This window comes from Pantherophis guttatus, chromosome 3, assembly GCF_059756535.1.
Source record: "Pantherophis guttatus breed Tessera chromosome 3, ASM5975653v1, whole genome shotgun sequence".
Lineage (NCBI taxonomy): Eukaryota > Metazoa > Chordata > Lepidosauria > Squamata > Colubridae > Pantherophis > Pantherophis guttatus.
The window spans coordinates 208,855,226-208,875,290 of record NC_142065.1 but is presented as its reverse complement, the minus strand read 5'-3'; the positions used below and the strand labels follow the sequence as shown (position 1 = coordinate 208,875,290).

General features: G+C 39.1%; 1 protein-coding gene across 1 annotated transcript; it reads right to left on the bottom strand.

Moving 5' to 3' along the window:
* Nucleotides 1–670: 670 nt before the first annotated feature.
* LOC117658675 (proto-oncogene Mas-like) lies at nt 671–18,200 on the bottom strand. The gene is made up of 4 exons (XM_034406800.3): nt 18,081–18,200; nt 13,890–13,986; nt 10,038–10,092; nt 671–1,866 (listed from the first exon to the last, which is right to left on the bottom strand). The coding sequence occupies exons 2-4, from the start codon at nt 13,915–13,917 to the stop codon at nt 867–869; spliced, it is 1,083 nt and encodes a 360-aa protein (XP_034262691.2). The 5' UTR covers nt 13,918–13,986; nt 18,081–18,200; the 3' UTR covers nt 671–866.
* Nucleotides 18,201–20,065: the final 1,865 nt, after the last annotated feature.

Sequence of the window (20,065 nt, the reverse complement as noted above, 5' to 3'; positions counted from 1 at the left end):
TGAGAACCGGCAAATAGCACTTCTGGCTGGCCCCAGAATGGGGTAGGAATGGAGATTTTGCAGCATCCTTCCCCTGCCACACCCACCAAGCCACGCCCACAGAACCGGTAGTAAAAAGATGTGGATTTCACCACTGCCGGCGGGTAGGCTGGGCTTCAGCAACATTCGCTCTATAATACGCACAGACATTTCCACCCACTTTTTTGGAGAGGGCGGAGAGTGCATCTTATAGTCCGACAAATACGGTACCTAGCTATATCCTAAGAGAAACAAGGAGATGATCTTCATAGCAGGTCTGTGTAGAACCTCCATGGAGTACACATTGATCAGTGTTGGAGCCCAGACAACGACTGAGAGTGGTGAGGACAGCCGAGAAGATTATAGGAGATCTCACTTCCTGTTATTCAGGATACTGCTTATAACCGCTATGTGCTTAGAGCTCGAAGTATTGTTAGAGACCCCGCGGACCTACTTCATGGCCTATTTCTGTTGTTCCCCTCTGGGAGGAAATTTTGAAGTACCTATAGCAGGATTGCTATGGTAGATTCTGTAACAGCTTTATTCCTTACACCATTCGTCTGTAAATTTGCAGGATTCTTTTTTTATCATGTATATGTATACATCCAAACTCGACTCTGTTGTTTCTCTGGGTTATAGGTAAGTAGATGCATTTTTTGTTAAAAAAAAATATTTTATTTTTTTTGTCATGTTTCACTTTCAAAATTACATATACACCAGTATTTTTCTATTTACGTTGTTTTTGGATTAGCTACTTTGCTTGGCAGATTCCATCAATTTTGTACGTTCTCCTGGAATCCAGATATTATTTAAGGTTTAGAAAATGAATAAAGCATGATGGTGGATCTTCACAACTGGTCATCCTCCGTAGTTTCCGGATCTTCCGTGCTTCCCTTCTCATCCTTGAAGACTCTTTGCAGAGCAACCTTGTAAGATGCTCTGGGCTGATCTTTGCCCCTCTTCTTCCTCCCCACTAAGAAATAAAGGAGTGGGTTGATGCTGCTGTTGAGAGCCGTACATCCTATCCCAACGGTCATGAGGAGGGGATTATAGGAACCAAAATATTCAATGACATAAAAGACATCCATTGGGAGAGAAAAAAGGAGGAAGAAGAGGAGAGCCAGCAAGATAGTGGTGAGAAGTTTCTTTTGATTGCGTTGCGATTTCGACCTCAATTGAATCAAGAGAGTCACAGTGGACAAAACCATGAGAGGCGTACAAAGTAAACCATTCACAATCAGCTGGTAAAGAAAACGTGAGCTTCCAAAGCTCTTGGTTTGATACAGAATGAAGTGCACTGCAGAGAGCAGGAAGGAGAGGATCCAGATGAAGCCACAAACAAGAGTGGACAGATTTGGGGGACGATGGCAGCGATGCCAGAGAGGGAAAAGGACAGCCACGCACCGGTCCAGGCTGATGGCAGTCAGCAGAAACTGGCTGGCGGAATAAGTGAAGGAAAACAGCTCGAAAAATAAGAAGAAAAAAGTTTTGACAACGTACGTTCTTTGACCCAGGGACAACACCGTCACAAAGATTGCTGCAATAATGAGGGATGCGAGGACCCCAAAATCAGCGATGGAGAGATTCAGGATGAAAGTGGTGAAAGGATTCCTTTTAATGGAATAGGCCAGGAGATATATTGTCCTTCCGTTTCCCACCAGGCCTAAAATGCAAATAAAGGCAATGACGCCGTTATAAAGGTTTCGTGTTAAATTATCGGAGAGTTGTTCATATGGATAAGGATAAATTTCTGGTATTCCGGTAATATTGGAAGCATTTCCCACAAGTTTGGGATCACTCACAACAGGTTTAAGAGTATTCGGAATGAGTTCATCTTCTGCATTTATCCTGACAACAAAAAGAGACCAAAATTGAATCAGTCCTTCTAACAGAAATGTATACAAGCATACACACACACACACACACACACACACACACACACACACACAAACTGACAAACACACATGCACACAGTTGTTGGTTTTTTACTTACAGATATCTGATTTTTGACTATTTGATGGTAACTACAGTCCTAAAATCAATGTTTCCTACCAATCCCCATTATTATTCACTCTGGCTGAGGGGCAGAGTAGGGTTACTGGGTTAGGGTTAAAGTTAGTATTAGGATTAGGGCAAAGGACAGATGAACAATTAGAAAAGAGGAAAAGTGGGGGAAGGAAGGAGGATACAATCATTGTTGAATATCTGCATTTACATTCTTTGGAGAAGAAGGGATTGCAAGTGTGTATAGAGGCTGTTGCAATATTTTCAGGATCAGACTCAATAATAATAATAAGAGTTAGAGGTTTAAATATATTTCTCTTTAATTATAATAGGCATTCTATATTCACTGAATATTCACAGATAGAAGCAAAGAAAATGGTGAAGGTGGCTCCTTATATATACAAAGGGTGGAGCCAAGAGTGGGAGTGGTGAATTATGAATACATTAAGAGTCAAAGAATAAGTTAACCCCTGATATCCCATATATACATTATTTACACATTAGGGAATAAGGCATTTACATCTGACAAATCCCCCTCTAAATGCCGGTTCGCTATACAACACCAATTACATTCAGATTCAGGACAATATAAGACATACAATTTGGAAGTTAAGTATTTGTGCTGTTTAGAAGGTAAAGGCTTCGTCAATATGTCAGCTAATTGTTCAGAGGTATCACAATGCACTGCTTTGATAAATCCATCTTGAGACAATTGTCTCACATGCTTAAATTTTATATCTATATGCCTGGATCTTTGTCCAATGGCATCGGATCTAGATATTTCAATGGCTGCTTTGTTGTCTTCATGCATAACAAAAGGCAAAGTAGGTTTTTTCCAAACATCTGAAATTAAATCATTAAACCATACAAGGTTATTTGCAGCTTTGGATAAACAAACATATTCCGCTTCTGTGGTTGAAGTGGCTACCAGTTCTTGTTTACCAGTGTACCAGTAAACTGGACAGTCATTTAACAGAAAAATATAACCAGAAGTGCTTTTTCTGCATGATATATCTCCAGCCCAATCCGCATCTGCGTAACATGTAAGTTTTGGTTCTTTATTATCACTAGGTTCTAATACTAGGCAAAAGTCTAATGTACTTTTCAGATATCTTAAGATTCTTTTGACAGCTTCCCAGTGATACATTGTTGGTTTGCTAACATGCCTTGATAATAAATTAAGTGGTAATGCAATATCTGGCCTAGTCCAATTAGATATATAAAGAAGTGAACCTATGACTGATCTATAAAATGTATTATCCTTGAATTCAGGGGAAGATTCATCAGTATTTCTAAGGAAATCAGTTTGCATAGGAGTGTCACAGGGTTTGGCATTGTTTAAATTGCATTTGTTTAGAAGTTCAATAATCTTATCTTTCTGAGTAAGTTTGAATCCCCTTCTAGTTTTGTTAATTTGTACACCAAGGTATTTGTTTACTTTACCTAGAGATTTCAACGAGAAATGTTCATTTAGCTTGTTTATAAAGATTTCTCTTCTCTCTTTGTGTTTTCCTATATATAAAATATCATCTACATAAATCAATACAAATTCAATGTAATCATCACTCTTTTTGACAAAGAAACAGTTATCAGCAGTGGTAGCGTTGAAATCCATGGTCTTAAGTACTTTTACCAAGCAATCGTACCATCTTTTGCCAGATTGCTTTAATCCGTATAAACTCTTGTTCAATAGCCAAATTTCATTTTTATTAGTGTATTGACTGTGAGGTGCTCTTACATATATTTCCTTATCTAGTTTTGCGTGTAGATACGCAGTCTGTATGTCATATTGAAATACATCAAGATTGAGTGCGGATGCTACTACTAGAGCTGTTTTAACACTCTCTGTTCTTACTGTGGGGGAGTACGTGTCAGTATAGTCCTCCGGATATTTTTGTGCATAACCTTGTGCAACCAATCTAGCTTTGTATAGGGTATTGCCTCCTTCTAGGTTCTTAATTTTATAAATCCACCTGGTACCAATAATTGTTTTATCTTTAGGTGCAATCGCAGGTGTGAATACATTTAATCCTTGCAAACTTTCCATCTCTTTTTTCATAGCTAGTTCCCATTTTTCCTTTTCTTCACGAGGGAGTTTTAATACTTCCTCATATGTATTAGGTGTTATTTGTTCACCATCCATATGCATTATGTAATCTCTGTATTTATTTGGTATTTGATTTCTGTTGTTCCTAATAGCTCTTTCAGGTTTGCTATGGTAGTCATGCAAATATCTTGCTTCCTTTTTTGTTAATGTGTCTGTCTTTGTTTTGTGTTGACTATTTGTCCATGTTTTGGTTTTGTTTTTATTTTTGTTGATATTTTGATTTTCTATTGTCCCTTCCTCACGAGATTTTGTATCTTTGCATTTATTTGGAAATATTTCATTAAGATGTAATTTAGACCAGTTGGCCTGTTCATGGAACACAGCTGTTCTGGAAACTATAAATTTGTTATTATTATCAATGAATCTGTACCCTTTGGTGCCAGTTTCATATCCCATAAATCTTAGTCTTCTGGATATGTTTTCTCCCTTTCTTCTCAACTGTTTAGGTATGTGTACGTCTGCAGTGACCCCAAATATGTGCATGTGTGCTAATTTTGGTTTCCTATTATACATCACCTCATATGGTGTCTTATTCACAATACTGGACCAGGTTCTATTTTGAGTGTAATTTGAATAATGTAAGGCTTCTGACCAAAATTGTTTGCCTAAACCAGCATCCTCTAATGTGCACCTAATCATGGTTTGTAATGTGGAATTCTTTCTCTCTGCAATCCCGTTCTGGAACGCAGAAAATGGACTAGACGTGTAATGTAGCATTCCTCTATCCTTTAACCATTGGGAGAATTCTTTAGACATGAATTCACATCCCCTATCTGTCATAATTTGTTTTATTCTGATATTATGTTGTGTTTCTATGCGTTTGTAAAATTCCTTAAATTTTTGAAAGGTTTCATCCTTGTGTTTTAATGTGTAAACAAAACCATAGCGACTGTAATCGTCTACTATTGTTAGGAAGTAACGTTTTCTATAAGTGATTGATGGAGTTAATGGGCCAACTAAGTCCATGTGTACTAAGTCAAAAATTTTGTTAGTTGATCTGGTGGATTTTTTTGGCCTGGGACTAGTTTTTAGTTTAGTAGATTTACATACTGAGCATTCCAAATAATTTTCACAATTTTTTATTTTGACACCTTCTGCGTGTTCAGTCATTTTTTGTACTACAGGAAAACTTGCATGTCCTAACTTCCTATGTAAGATATGAGCACACTCGTCATGAATTGGTTTACCTATTTTTGGTTTCTTCTCATTGTGTGTATCTGTGTGATCATGAGATATTTTACATTCATCATTGTCACTGTTACTAATATTTTCATCATCTGCCTCAATACAATCTTCCATATTTGAATCAATGTTATGTAACCATCTTTCTTTTGTTATCAGATAGGGTAGGCCTCCTTTAATCATCACAGTGCCTACATTTGTTTTATTCTTCTCTAAAGTTGCTTTTCCCTTTGAGAAAACTATATTGATGTCAGAATCTCTGCTTAGTTTTATGGCACTTAGTATGTTATGAGGTATTTCTGGTATTAACAATACCCCCTCTATTTTTCCTAGACCAGGCAAGGTCACATTCCCTCTGCCTAATACTTGAACTTTTTCTTGATTAGCTACCTTTATTACAAACTTATCTTCTGTAAATGAAGATAATATATTTTTGTTATTAGTGGTGTGATTAGTTGCCCCAGAATCAATAAGCCAATTATTGTTCTCATTTTGTTGCGTTTTAGTGCTGTCTTGTTTATTTAGTCCATTCAGTGAACCAGATTTTCTCTCTTTTGAATTTTCTCTGCCCCCTCTACTTTCTCTGTAATTTGGTGGGCTTCTATATTTATGTCTATCTGTGGAAGACTGTCTATAATTGTATTTATTCCTATATTCTGACCTATGTCTTTCCTTTGAAATTTTGGGACAATCTCTTCTATTGTGTTCCCTGGACCCACAATTGTGGCATTTAAAAGTTTCATTATATTTTTCTTGGAAAGCTACCTTCCTAAAAGATTTGTGTTCTGTGTGATTGCTATAACGATTTTTTCTTGAATTGTCTTCTGCTATCAATTTGTTAGACAGACTTTCCACCGGCCAGTACGCTCCCATAGAGAGGGGCTCCTCCGGGTGCCGTCGGCCAAACAATGTCGGCTGTCGGCCCCTAGGGGGAGAGCCTTCTCTGTGGGGGCACCTACGATTTGGAACGAGCTCCCCCCGGAGATACGTAGGATCCCGGATCTGCGCACCTTCCGCCGCGCACTTAAGACTTTTCTATTTTATCAAGCTGGCCTGGCCTAAATCTTCCCCCTTTTTAAATGTGGAAATTTTAAATTTTTAAATTTTAAATTCGTCTTTTTATAGGGGTATGGGTAAGGCATTTTAAATTGGGGAGCCATCTTAGATTTAATTCTGTTTTAAACGTATTTTAATTGTTTATATTGTATGTTTTTAACTTTGGCTGTGCACCGCCCCGAGTCCTTCGGGAGAGGGGGCGGTATAAAAATCTAATAAATAAATAAATAAATAAATAAATATTGATAAATATCCTAGATTGATGGTGTCTAAGTGTGACATAAAACTATCCCATGATGAATCAAGTGAGTTGATAATAACACTTTTCATTGTTTGATCTGAAATCACTTCCCCCCTCAAATGCAGCTCAGCTCTTATTTTGTTTAAAGATATTAAATGCTCACTTATGGAAACCCCTGGTTTTACTCTGGAAGAAAAGAAGTCCTTAGACATTCTTGTAGTGGTAGCTACACTATCGCTGTGAAACAAATTAAACATGCATTGAATTATTTCTGAAACAGTTAGATTTGGTTTGATGCTATGATACATTGCAGGAGACACGCTAGATATTATTAAGAAAAATGCCTTATGGTGTAAACAATCTATTTTTAAAGTCCAAGGTCTTCTTGGGGGACTAGTGATAAAAAATAGTAAATTTTCTTTCATAAAGACAACCTGGAGCTGTTGATACCATTCTTGCAAATTAATGCCATCAACTCTAAGTTTTGGGAAGTCACTGGGTAAGTTTCCCACATTATTTTGTCCATTACTTACAACCTGAGGTAGTCCGTGGTCTCGCAAGTGTAGGAAATTGCAAAACGGCATGGGGATGCTCGCAACGAGTCTGCGCGGTTCTCTGGCCAGTTCAAGTCTTTCCGGACCGTCTACGTAGTTTCGCACATGCGCGTTGTTCATTTCTTCTTTGGCGTCGTCGTGGAAGGTTCTCTCCATTGTAGCTCGCTCGCTCCGCTCCTCTTCAGACGAGTCGATCTCTGGCTCGGTTTTAGGAGTTCTGATGGCGGCGACTGTTCTTCTCTTTCTTTTGGGTGCGTTGGCACTTGCTTCGGTCTGCGGTGTAGGGCGGAATCGACATGGCTCTCTGGGCTCGGGCGTCGTCGCTCTCGAAGTCAGGATGGGAGCGTGCAGGTCTTGAAGTATCGGCTTGTTCGCTTGCTTCTTCATTGGCGCTTTGGAAATTTTTAATTTTGGCCCAAATGCAGCAAAAAGCATCTTCATTGCTGACTTTACTTGGGATTTCGTTAAGTCGTCTTCACTTTCTGATTCTGGCTCTTCCGAAGAGTTTGAATCCTCCCTTTTACTTTCGTAGTCTGATAACGTTTTTCGCGCCAGAAATTTTGAACTGAGCATTTTGATTGGCTCTGCTTCGCTCACTTTGGAGGCTTGTTGAAACCAAGATGGCTGCCATTCAAAATTTCGCGCGGGATCACATTTTTCCTTTTTCATAACGACTTTCTCTGTAGTCATATCACTCACAGTTTTTTGGTCTTTGGTTTTCTCTTTAGCGATGTTTTTCTCTCTCGCTGCTCCGCTGTTCTTCAGCATTTCTTGGAGGTTCGCGATGAGGCTTTCATCATTCTTCTGGCTTTTTAATAACTTCAATATCTCTGACCTGAGTTCGTTATTTTCTATTTCGATTTCCTCCTGGCTATCATTTTCATTTATTAATTCTTCTTCTTCAGTGGTGTATTCTTCGGATTCTCTCGAAATCGCGTTTGTGGATTCGTTGATTATTTCTTGTTCAGTTTCTATTTCTTTGCTGTAGGCCCTGGTGTTGGGCCTATCTTTCTTAGACATTTTTAGGTATTTATTGAGTCAATTAACCATCCTCTGCTACCAGTTTGTTGCAATATTTTCAGGATCAGACTCAATAATAATAATAAGAGTTAGAGGTTTAAATATATTTCTCTTTAATTATAATAGGCATTCTATATTCACTGAATATTCACAGATAGAAGCAAAGAAAATGGTGAAGGTGGCTCCTTATATATACAAAGGGTGGAGCCAAGAGTGGGAGTGGTGAATTATGAATACATTAAGAGTCAAAGAATAAGTTAACCCCTGATATCCCATATATACATTATTTACACATTAGGGAATAAGGCATTTACATCTGACAGAGGCACATAATGGGAGATGCACATTGAAGAACACGTGGTAGGGCTACCTGTTCGCCTTCAGTGGGTAACTGATTAAGGTGTTGTCAGTTGCATCCAGAGCTTATTAATTCTAATATAAATACTGTTAGAATGTATGAGAAAAGTGCTATGACACAGAGAAAAAATTGCTTAGTAAAAGTCTGAAAAAACAAAACCGTTTTACCTTATTTTTCAGACTGCAAGACACACCGGAGTATAAGAAGCACCAAGATTTTGAAGAGGTAAACAAGAAAAAAAAAATGGTTTTGCCCTCCCCAGCCCCCAGGAGCAGTCTGCAGGCCTCCCAAACCCTCTGTGCGCTCCATTTTTGCGAAAAACGGGCCCCTTTTTCGCAAAAATGGATGCGCAAAGGCAGCGGTGAAATCCAAATTTTTTTACTACCGGTTCTGTGGGCGTGGCTTGGTGGGCATGGCAGGGGAAGGATACTGCAAAATCTCCATTCCCACCCCATTCCGGGGGAAGGATACTGCAAAATCTCCATTCCCACCTCACTCCGGGGGAAGGATACTGCAAAATCTCCATTCCCACCCCACTCCGGGGGAAGGATATTGCAAAATCTCCATTCCAACCCCACTCTGGGGCTAGAAAGAGGTGATACTTGCCAGTTCTCCAAACTACTCAAAATTTCCACTACCAGTTCTCCAGAACCTGTCAGAACCTGCTGGATTTCACCCCTGCACAGAGGGTTGGGAGGTCTGCAGAGTGCCCCTTGGGGGCTGGGGAGGGCAAAAACACGATGCACCGGGGGTGGGGGGGTTGAGAGGCCAAAAATGGGCCTGTTTGGTTTCAAATGTTTGTCCTATCAACATGTTTGATTCCAGGTCACAAAGTTAGTTTGGAGCACACCAAAGCTACATGATGCACAGCTGCAACTCTTCAAAAAATGTGCCTTTTATTGGCACTGTGTGTAAGGAAAAGATTCAGCAGCTTTGCCAAATTCTAAAGAGGTATGTGGTGAGCACTTGCAGCTGGTTCCAAGCAGGCTTGCAAATCCAATGTGAAATGTTGCGAAGACACAGGACCCAGGATTTACCCAGGCTAGTCTCACATAACATGCCTATTCAGGTCTAGTGCCTAGTTATAAGTATCACATCTTCGTAATTTTTATTTGTTTATTTTACTTCCATCCCATCTCACCTTCAGGAAACCAACATTTTTGCCCTACAAAGACTCTGCTATATCTGGTGTCAGTGCCTTGGTCATTTTCAAATGGGGATGATCCACTCTCTGGGAAAATCTGTCCCTTGTCTACCCACTGCACTGAATAAAAAAATCAGCATTGGCTTTCTTGGGAGAAAGCCTGAAGTATCTGGATATTCCCCTCCAAAGTGGGTTAGGAACAAACTGAGTTAGATAGCTTCCTTCATCCACAAGCAGCTTTCTTACCAGCAGCTGCAATGGGCAGAGAAGGGGAGCAATTTTCCTTTTAGAGTGTTATGAAACAATTGGAAGACTAACTCCATTCCTGCAAAGAAAATATTTTATAATCTTACCCATCAGAGTATTCACGCCAAATGTGATAGATGCCAGGATCTCTATGACCATGATCTAAAGAAGAAATTAAAGTATAGAATAGAATAACAGAGTTGGAAGGGACCTTGGAGGTCTTCTAGTCCAACCCCTGCTTAGGCAGGAAACCCTACACCACTTCAGACAAATGGTTATCCAACATCTTCTTAAAAACTTCCAGTGTTGGAGCATTCACAACTTCTGGAGGCAGGTTGTTCCACTGGTTAATAGTTCTCACTGTCAGGAAATTTCTCCTTAGTTCTAAGTTGCTTCTCTCCTTGATTAGTTTCCACCCATTGCTTCTTGTTCTACCCTCACGTGCTTTGGAGAATAGCTCCCTCTTCTTTGTAGCAGCCCCTGAGATATTGGAATGCTGCTATCATGTCTTCCCTAATTCTTCTTTTCATTAAACTAGACCAGTTCCTGCAACCGTTCTTCATATGTTTTAGCCTCCAGTCCCCTAATCATCTTTCTTGCTCTTCTCTGAACTCTTTCTAGAGCCTCAACATCTTTTTTACACCGTGACAACCAAAACTGAATGCAGTATTCCAAATGTGGCCTTACCAAGGCATTATAAAGGTGTTGGTCACCACTTTTAAAGCACTCCATGGCATAGGACCTGGGTATTTGCGGGACCGCCTTCTGCCGCCGATTGCCTCCCACCGACCAGTACGCTCCCACAGAGAGGGACTCCTCAGGGTGCCATCAGCCAGGCAATGTTGGCTGGCGACCCCCAGGGGGAGGGCCTTCTCTGTGGCAGCTCCTGCCCTCTGGAATGATTTGTCCCCGGAGATACGAAGGATATCAGATCTCCGGGCCTTTCGCCGTGCCCTAAAAACTTTTCTTTTCCATCAACCAGGGCTGGCGTGAACCCCCCCCCCCTTTTTAGCTCTTTTTAGCTTTTTATGTGTAAATTGGGTTTTAATTGGATTGTTTTAAATTGTGGGCCAAAGCTGTATAATTCTTTTAATTGATTTTAAATTTTGTATTGGTATGTTTTTATTCTTGGCTGTGCACCGCCCTGAGTCCAATAGGAGAAGGGCGGTATATAAATTGAATAAACAAACAAACAAACAAACAAACAAACAAACCAATGAATAAATAAATAAAAACTGGTATTACCACGTCACATGATCTTGATTCTATCCCTCTGTTTATGCAGCCTAGAACTGTTGGCTTTTTTGGCAGCTGCAGCACATAGCTGGCTCATATTTAAATGGTTATCCACTAGGACTCCAAGATCCCTCTCACAACTACTACTATTGAGCAAGGTACCACATATACGGTACCTGTGCATTTTGTTTTTCTTCCCTAAATGTAGAACCTTGCTTTTTTCACCATTGAATTTCATTTTGTTAGATAGCGCCCAATGTTCAAGTCTGTCAAGATCCTTCTGTATCTTGAGCCTATCTTCTGGAGTGTTGGCTATTCCTGCCAGCTTGGTGTCATCTGCAAATTTGATGAGTTCCCCATCTATCCCCTCGTCCAAGTCATTGATGAAGATGTTGAAGAGTACTAGTAAATAAAGTACTGGTAAAGTACTGGTAAAGTAAATAAAGATTGTGACGCAGCCAAGGCAGCAAAAATGCTAATATGTTTTAGAAAGTTCTTCCACACAGATTTGTGTCTTTCTGAATGGGAATCTCTGTTTGCATAAATCAAATAATCCACAATGGATTTTTTTCCTGTGGTCAGATAGTCATTGGCCAATACTCAGTTCCTATGGTTCTCTCTAAGCTGCCTCAGAATTATTTAACCTTATAATCAATTCAAAGAAGCTCATTTTGAAAAAGAAACGATTTTCCCCAGTCTTGTTTTTCCTTTGTTTTCAGAAATATTTCTGAGCCTCCAATCATATTTCTTTTTCTTAAAGTGCTCTTATAGTACATGGAGGTTGACTTCATCTCCTATGTCCCTCCAGAGAAAAATTCTGGATGATCCTAGAGATAATGGCAGATATCGCTGTGTAAGCATTCTTGTTGTGGTCCGCCAGCAGTCTACGGAGCTGACAGCGGAATCAGACAGTGAGGAGGCTGGTGAGGACAATGGGCCAGTCCTGGAGTCAGGGGAAGGCCCGGATGAGGGCTCTGCATCAGAGGCAGAGATGGGACCAGGGCCATCTGGGAGCGATGTGTGGACTCTGGAGCCTCCAGAGACTGATAGTAGAGAGTTAGAGGAACAGGAGGAGCCTGTTCCTAGTGCACGTATGAGAAGGGCTGCCAGAAGGCAAGAGCAGCTAAAGCAAAAAGGATAACTTGGGAGTAAGGCCAGGAGATGATTGGCTCCTCCCAGAAGGCTTAAAAGACCAGCAACAGCTCTTGGGATCTTTGTAGGAAAGCAATGTTGCTACGTTTGTTCTTGTCAGCATCTCTTGCTTCTGAACTTTTTGCCAAGAAAAGACTTTGGCAGGGTGCCAAAGTAGACAAAGGTTGGTGATAAGGCCGAAGGACTGTTTATGAAGAATTTGTTTTGGACTTAATTTGGACTAAGCTGAGAATGAAGTAATTCTCAGTTGTTCTAATAAAATATGTTTATTTGGGACTGATTATGTCTGGTAATAACTACTTGGGCCTAGGTCACAACAATTCTTACATTCTCCATGAAAGCTATTTTATGAAAAATTCCCTCAGGAAATATTTTGTGAATACACCCATGGAATGCCTTCAAAGTGCCAACACAGTTCCTAACATCAGGAGTTGATGGGTGTCATGATTTGGTGCTAGAATTTCAATTTTCTTCTTTGAATTGATTATAAGGTTAAATAATTCTGGGGCGGAATTTCTGGCCTTCTGCCACCAGTAGCCTCTCACCGACCAGTATGCTCCCATAGAGAGGGGCTTCTTAGGGTGCCGTCGGTCAAACAGTGTTGACTGGCAGCCCCCAGGGGGAGAGCCTTCTCTGTGGGGGCACCTGTTATCTGGAACGAGCTTCCCCCGGAGATACGGAGGATCCCGGATCTGCGCGCTTTCCACTGTGCCTTCAAAACATTCCTATTCCTAACCTCTTTTTAAAATTGTTTTTAAATTTTTAAAATTTTAAATTTGTCTTGTAAATGTGGGGTGTTTTAAATTTTGTTCTCTGGGCCAATTTATTTATTTATTTATTTTTCATATTTGTATACCGCCCTACTCCCGAAGGACTCAGGGCGGTGAACAGCCATAATAAATACAAATACATATAGAAGTTAAAAACTATTAAAAACAGATTAAGTAATTTGGCTCAAAGATTAAAACATCCAAATTTGTCTAAAAGAGGTCTAAACCCGATTTAAAAGCCAATTTAAAAAGCCAATTTAAAAAGGGAGAGTTAGGCCAGACCAGCTTGTTGGAATAGAAATGTTTTCAGGGCTCGGCGGAAAATGCGTAAGTCTTGGATGTTTCGTAACTCCGGGGGAAGCCCGTTCCAGATGGTAGGTGCCCCCACAGAAAAGGCTCCTCCCTGGGGGCCATCAGTCGACATTGTTTGGCCGACGGCACCCTGAGGAGTCAATATTTGATTGTATTTTAATAGTTTTTTAACATTTGTATTGTATGTATTTTATCTTTTGGCTGTTCATGGCCCTGAGTCCTTCGGGAGTAGGGCAGTATACAAATTCAATAAATAATAATAATAATAATAATAATAATAATAATAATAATAATAATTATTATTATTATTATTATTATTATTATTATTATTATTATTATTATTATTATTATTATTATTATTATTATTATTATTATTATTATTATTATTTTGGAATAAACTCAGAAAACATTATTAATCCCTTGAGGTTTTCATTATCATTCACAAAGATAAAGACATTGCATAAAGTATAGTTTTCATGCTTTTCATACCTCCTGAGTTATTAAATCCTTGCTCCATTGTGCAAAAAGTGTTGTCTGTTCGCTTAGAAAGGTTCAATTCATTGGTTAAGTTGGACAACCCAGGACACTGCAATTTAAGGGGAAATATAATTATTAAAAGAAAGTAAACTTGTGCATACTTCTGATTGTCAAAATGGCTGAAAACTTTGTGCTCTTGGGAAATTCAAAATCATTATTTTGTTGGAAGTAAACTCTGGTCCGGTTCTTATTCGAAGCTGGGAGAAAGATGCAGGAGAAATGCACTGAAGGCAGGCTGCAGTTGGAAAGGAGATCTCCATTTATTTGGTAGCCGGAAATAATAGCAATAACACTTAGACTTATATACCACTTTACAGTGCTCTACACCCCATTCTAAGTGGTTTACAGAGTCAGCATATTGTCCCCAACAATTTAGGTCCTCATTTTACCCACCTCGGAAGGTTGGAAGGCTGTGTCAACAACAGTGACAGCAGCATGTTTCTGGGATGGCTGACAAATTGGGGTTGAGAATAGATGGGCTTTTATACAATTTTGGGGGCTTTGTGATTGAGATGCCTGTTCATGTCCTTTAATATTTTAATGCCTGTTGCCAGATTCCTATGGGGTCATGTAGGGGTCATGACTGGCTCTACAGGCGAAATGCAAATCCTAGGTGTTTTGTTTATCTGAGCTAATCTTGTCAGTTTTGGCTCATTACCTATTGTGCTGCTTATTCAGAATTGCTTGCTGCCCTTTGTTTATGAATAGAGTGGCTTGGCTTTACAAAATATCCATTCACAAAGCTTAGCCTCTTCAGGTTTCTTCTTGAGGCTGTTTCCTTATGGTAGAAACCAGTGGTGAAATCCAATTTTTTAAATCCAATTTTTTTTACTACCAGTTCTGTGGGCGTGGCTTGGTAGGCGTGGTGTGGCTTGGTGGGCGTGGGTTGGTGGGCATGGCAGGGGAAAGGATACTGCAAAATCTCCATTTCTACCCCACTCCAGGGGAAGGATATTGCAAAATCCCCATTCCTACCCCACTCTGGGGCCAGCCAGAGATGGTATTTGCCGGTTCTCTGAACTACTCAAAATTTCCATTACCGGTTCTCTGAACTATTCAAAATTTCTGCTACCGGTTCTCCAGAACCTGTCAGAACCTTCTGGAAACAGGTACAGGCAGGAAATGCTGGAAATGTAGTAATATCAGCTAATATAAACTAATCTTGAAAGTCTGACAAATTAATCTATTTTGATTCTTGGCTTGTCTTGGCTATATCTTTCTATGTGGCAATATTGCTACCACTTCCCTTTCGATGGGTCTCCATTTAGGAACAAAACTGCTGATTTGAGCTTTCTCTTCCACTTGTTTCCATGTCTATCTGTTATTAGCATCAGAGAAGAGGAAGAAGAAGAAGCCCTGAAAGCCAGAGATCATTTCCTCTCCTTTCTTTTTATATCAAAGAGAACCAAATGAGATCTCCAAGGACACTTCATCATTTCTGTACAGAATGTCCTGTCCATCTGAGTCTGCCACCAGCTCCGCTGGAAGCTGGCGGGCCACAACAAACATAAAGTAAAGAATACAATGAAACCATAGCCATATATAACTCCATAGAAATCACCTTAAAATCACCGCCATAGAAGGTCTCAAAAGTAAGGACATATTTTTGCAATTATTTTTGCAATAATATAAAATGAGTAATCACTTGGGCAGAATGTAGGGGAGAAAGAGCAGGGAAAGGGTAAACAACAGAAACCCCAACCAATAAAAAAAGAGAAGAAGATTTGGTAGGACAGAAGACAATTATTGATTATTTGTGCTCCCTATGAGCTGCAAAATCTAATCAAGGAGTACAGTGGCACAATGCATGATATATCCAGAGAAGGCTCTCCAGAATAAAATGAGGAGCTTAGAGTGTGGTCATGGGTGGGGGAAAAAGTTCAGTAGAAGAGAACCAGAAAAGGACATTGTCACAAATTTTCCGACAAACATTTTTAAAAAAATTGATCCTGTGCTTATAATTTAGTGGTACAAGATGTACTGTGCTTATAATTTAGTGGTACAAGAGGCCTCCTATAGTGGATGCATCAGAAAGCTCCACACAGTCTCCAAACAGAACTCAGTTTTTGAGACTTATCCTGAACTGGGAGTCATTTTCATATACCTTGTGGTAAATTTTTGTTTTGTTTTGTTTTGCTAAGGACATACTTGTCAGTATATAAGAATTTATAAACTGGAATAGCCATAGCTTCAAGGTGTTGGTTCTCATCTTTAAAGCGGTCCATGGCTTAGGGCCAGGGTATTTACAAGACCGCCTTCTGCTACCGATAACCTCCCACCGGCCAATACGCTCTCACAGAGAGGGCCTCCTCAGGGTGCCGTCGGTCAAGCAATGTCGGCTGGCGGCCCCCAGGGGGGAGAGCCTTCTCTGTGGGGGCACCCGCCCTCTGGAATGAGCTCCCTCCCGGAATACGACTGATCCCGTATCTCCGCACTTTCCATAAGGCCCTGAAGACATTTTTATTTCAGCAAGCCGGCCTGGCCTGAATAGGTTTTTTATGGGTTAGTTTTTAATTTTATAGCTTTGGGGTTTTAAATTGGGAGGCCGATTGATTTAATTTATTTTAGCTATCTTAACTTTTATATTGTATGTTATTTTAATTTCGGCTGTTCTCCGCCCTGAGTCCCTAGGGGGAGAAGGGCGCTATATAAATTCAAATATAAATAAATAAATAAATAAATAAATAAATAAATAAATAAATAAATAAATAACAACAAGTCAGCCAATGAGAACTGTTTGGTGACTGAAAGCTATGTCAGACAGCTTGGAGTCTGGGCTTAGTTTAACTGTTCTGTGTATATAAGCTTGCTTCTAATTCTAGTTCTTGCTTCTACTCCTTGTACTTGCTACCATGTTACAAGAGCTGCATGGGTATTGTATACATGCATCATGTTTTATATTATTGTATATAAAGAAGTTTCTTCTCTAAATGAATCCTGCTGAATTCTTTACTTGTGTGCTGGCTGGATAGCTACAGACTCTGACAATACCTGGTGATGATGTGCAAGAATTCTTGGTGAGAATCAATAAATCTCTTATGAAAATCCAAGGATGTCCAGAAAGTTAGACTAGAAGAAGCTTTAAGATTCTGGAAGCAGGAATGATCCCGAGGGGTGGGGGAGCGCTCGTTGATTGTTTGTATTCTGTATATTGTTATATATTATATATTATGATTCATGTATGTTATGTATGTTAATTTCTTTTTTTTAATATGTTAATAATAAAAAAATATGGAAAAAAAAAGAAAGTTAGACTACTTTGATGAATCCAGTCTGGACTATATTTGATGTAGCTGCGTTACAGCAGCAGAATTTATTTAGCAAAAGGAAGGGATTTCCACATTAAGTAAAAGAGGAGCTTAATTTACATTTTGCTGTAAACCAAGAACGAGAAAGCATTTCTAAAACTCTGTGGAAAGGAAACATTGAAAAACTGAATATTAACTTGGAGAAGGAGCAAAAAGAAATATCAAATTGAAAATCAGTCTATCAAGCAATCAAAATATATTTAGAGTCCAAGACCAAATATAATGAAAAGACAAGCTATCAAATACAATAACTATTAAGAAGGCATTTTAGTCTTTGAAATCTTAGCAGCTATCAGTTATGAGGAGGAGAATAAAAGCTAATGGCTTCTGCTGTAGCTCTTGAAAATATATTTAAATGATGAGCTTGCCATTGTTCTCCAAGGATGGATGTCTTGTCATTGATCAGCAAGATTAACATCAGTGAGGCAATCCTAACAAGAAGCCCAAACTATGAATATTAATGCTAACACTAATCTTCATTGCGCGTTTCCCCTTTTCTAATCAAAACACCAGCAAGGCAAGTCAATAACTTAAAAAAAAAAAGTTTTTTTTAAAAAAAATTGAGAGATAATCTTTTAGAAAAATAGCAGCTAACAATTAATAGCATGAGAATAGAATTCATAATAGATATATTAAGATTTATTGGAATCAGAGATTAGAAGATTGGAGTCACACCATTCTTTGAAAAAAATTGCTGCTAATTTGAGTTCTGTTGTTTGCCGACGATTTGCTGATCCCATCCTGATCGTGCCCCAGTCCTATCCTGAACTCAGAGAGGAGTGTTCTGCAAATAACAACTATCACAACATGAACTCTATCTTTACTGTTGACGTACCTGGTGATGATAGGAAGAATCTCGGAGGTCTCTTTCAGAATCTAAGGATCAGATCTTTTTCAGTGAATTCCGTTGGGTTTTGTTTGATGCAGTTAGTTCCTTCTTCAGAAAAAGGGAATTGAGCTGGTCATCAGCAGCTGCAGACTTTCTCAGATGAAAAGAACTTACGTCATATGTGTCTCTGACTTTTGCAACTGAACATTTTAACTCACATGCAAGATGCACAAGAAATACTGAAAGATCATATCAAAAGGCTGTACGAATTTTAAGGTGATGACCTGAATGACTTGAATGACCTCAATCTACCTCTTATTAATCAGACTCTAAACGAATGTACAACAGAACCAATGCATACAAACATGTACAATGCTGTTACTAATCTGGGATTGGATCAACTAGTATCAAACAACAACTGTTTTGATTTCACCTTCTGCAATAATTTAAACTCAATCCATGGTCTACAAATAAATGAACCCTTTTCCAACAGTGACCATAGCATGATTGACTTTTGTCTCAATTTATGCCCTTACAAAGACGATCATAATGACAGAATCCCAAAGTATAACTTTAGAAAAGTCAACTACAATCTCATAAATGACGACCTCTCATCTCTTGAGATGTGAGAGTGAAGAGCAACCAAAGATCCAATTTGATAGCCATTTATGGTGTACTCATGTGAGTGAAAACTCTAATTAAACCAGAGTGATAAACCCTGATTTATATGTTACTAAATATACACACTGACAAAGATGTTAGACTAAAAAAGAGCTACTTTATGTCCCAATTCAGCCACGAAGAACTCTTAAGGGAAACTTTTAAAATGGTCATAGGACCAATACATAAATTGTCTAGTTATATCCTAAGAGAAGTAGAGAGGTGATCTTCATAGCAACTATGGGTAGAACTTCGCAGGGTTTGGTTGAGAATAGAATAGAATAGAATTCTTTATTGGCCAAGTGTGATTGGACACACAGGAAATTTATCTTGGTGCATATGCTCTCAGTGTACATAAAATAAAAGATACATTCATCAAGAATCATAAGGTAACCACTTAATGATAGTCACAGGGTACAAATAAGCAATCAAATCATATTAGGAAACAGTCAATATAAATCATAAGGATACCAGCAACAAGGTTACAGTCATACAGTCATAAGTGGGAGGAGATGGGTGATAGGAACGATGAGAAGATTAATAGTAGTGCAGACTTAGTAAATAGTTTGACAGCGTTGAGGGAATTATTTGTTTAGCAGAGTGATGGCATTTGGGGAAAAACTGTTCTTGTGTCTAGTTGTTTTGGTGTGCAGTTCTCTATAGCGTCATTTTGAGGGTAGGAGTTGAAATAGTTTATGTCCAGGATGCGAGGGGTCTGTAGATATTTTCACAGCCCTCTTTTTGACTCGTGTAGTATACAGGTCCTCAATGGAAGGCAGGTTGGTAGCCATTGTTTTTTCTGCAGTTCTAATTATCCTATGAAGTCTGTGTCTGTCTTGTTGGGTTGCCGAACCAAACCAGTCTACATTAAGATTCAGCCAGGAGCTTCCAACATGATTTGTCACGAATATGACTCATTCTCCAACTCACAGCCAACATGGGGGCATGACTATTCAATCTGCCTCAAAAGCAGCCAGGCAGAATACAACCCAAAATGGGCTTAACGAATGTGAAGGAAAGTCTACTAAGATTCCACCATACCAACACTTTACACAGTGAAGTTGCCTCCAGCTAGAAATAAGGACTTGAAATGTCAATAAGGCTTTGCGCCAAATTGCAATAAATAAGATTAAGAAGCTGCATATTTCAGAGTATAGTCCAAAACAGAAAAGGCAATGAAATCATAATTCAAAATAATCTTTCATTATGAAATAAAATGGAACGATTTAGTGTCTGAAAATTTCAGGATTTTGAATATCACATTTTATTTAAGAAAACACTGTTTACAACAAGTTTTGCTTTTTTCCTTTCCTATTTCCTTTCAACGTCCA

Bases quoted from the DNA above. Each gene is read 5' to 3' on its own strand.
- LOC117658675 (XM_034406800.3), bottom strand. From the start codon at position 13,917: ATGGAGCAAGGATTTAATAACTCAGGAG. The intron at 10,093-13,889 runs GTATGAAAAGCA...TTTCTTCTTTAG, and splicing joins AGGATTTAATAACTCAGGAG to ATCATGGTCATAGAGATCCT. The intron at 1,867-10,037 runs GTAAGATTATAA...TTTTGTTGTCAG, and splicing joins TGGCGTGAATACTCTGATGG to GATAAATGCAGAAGATGAAC.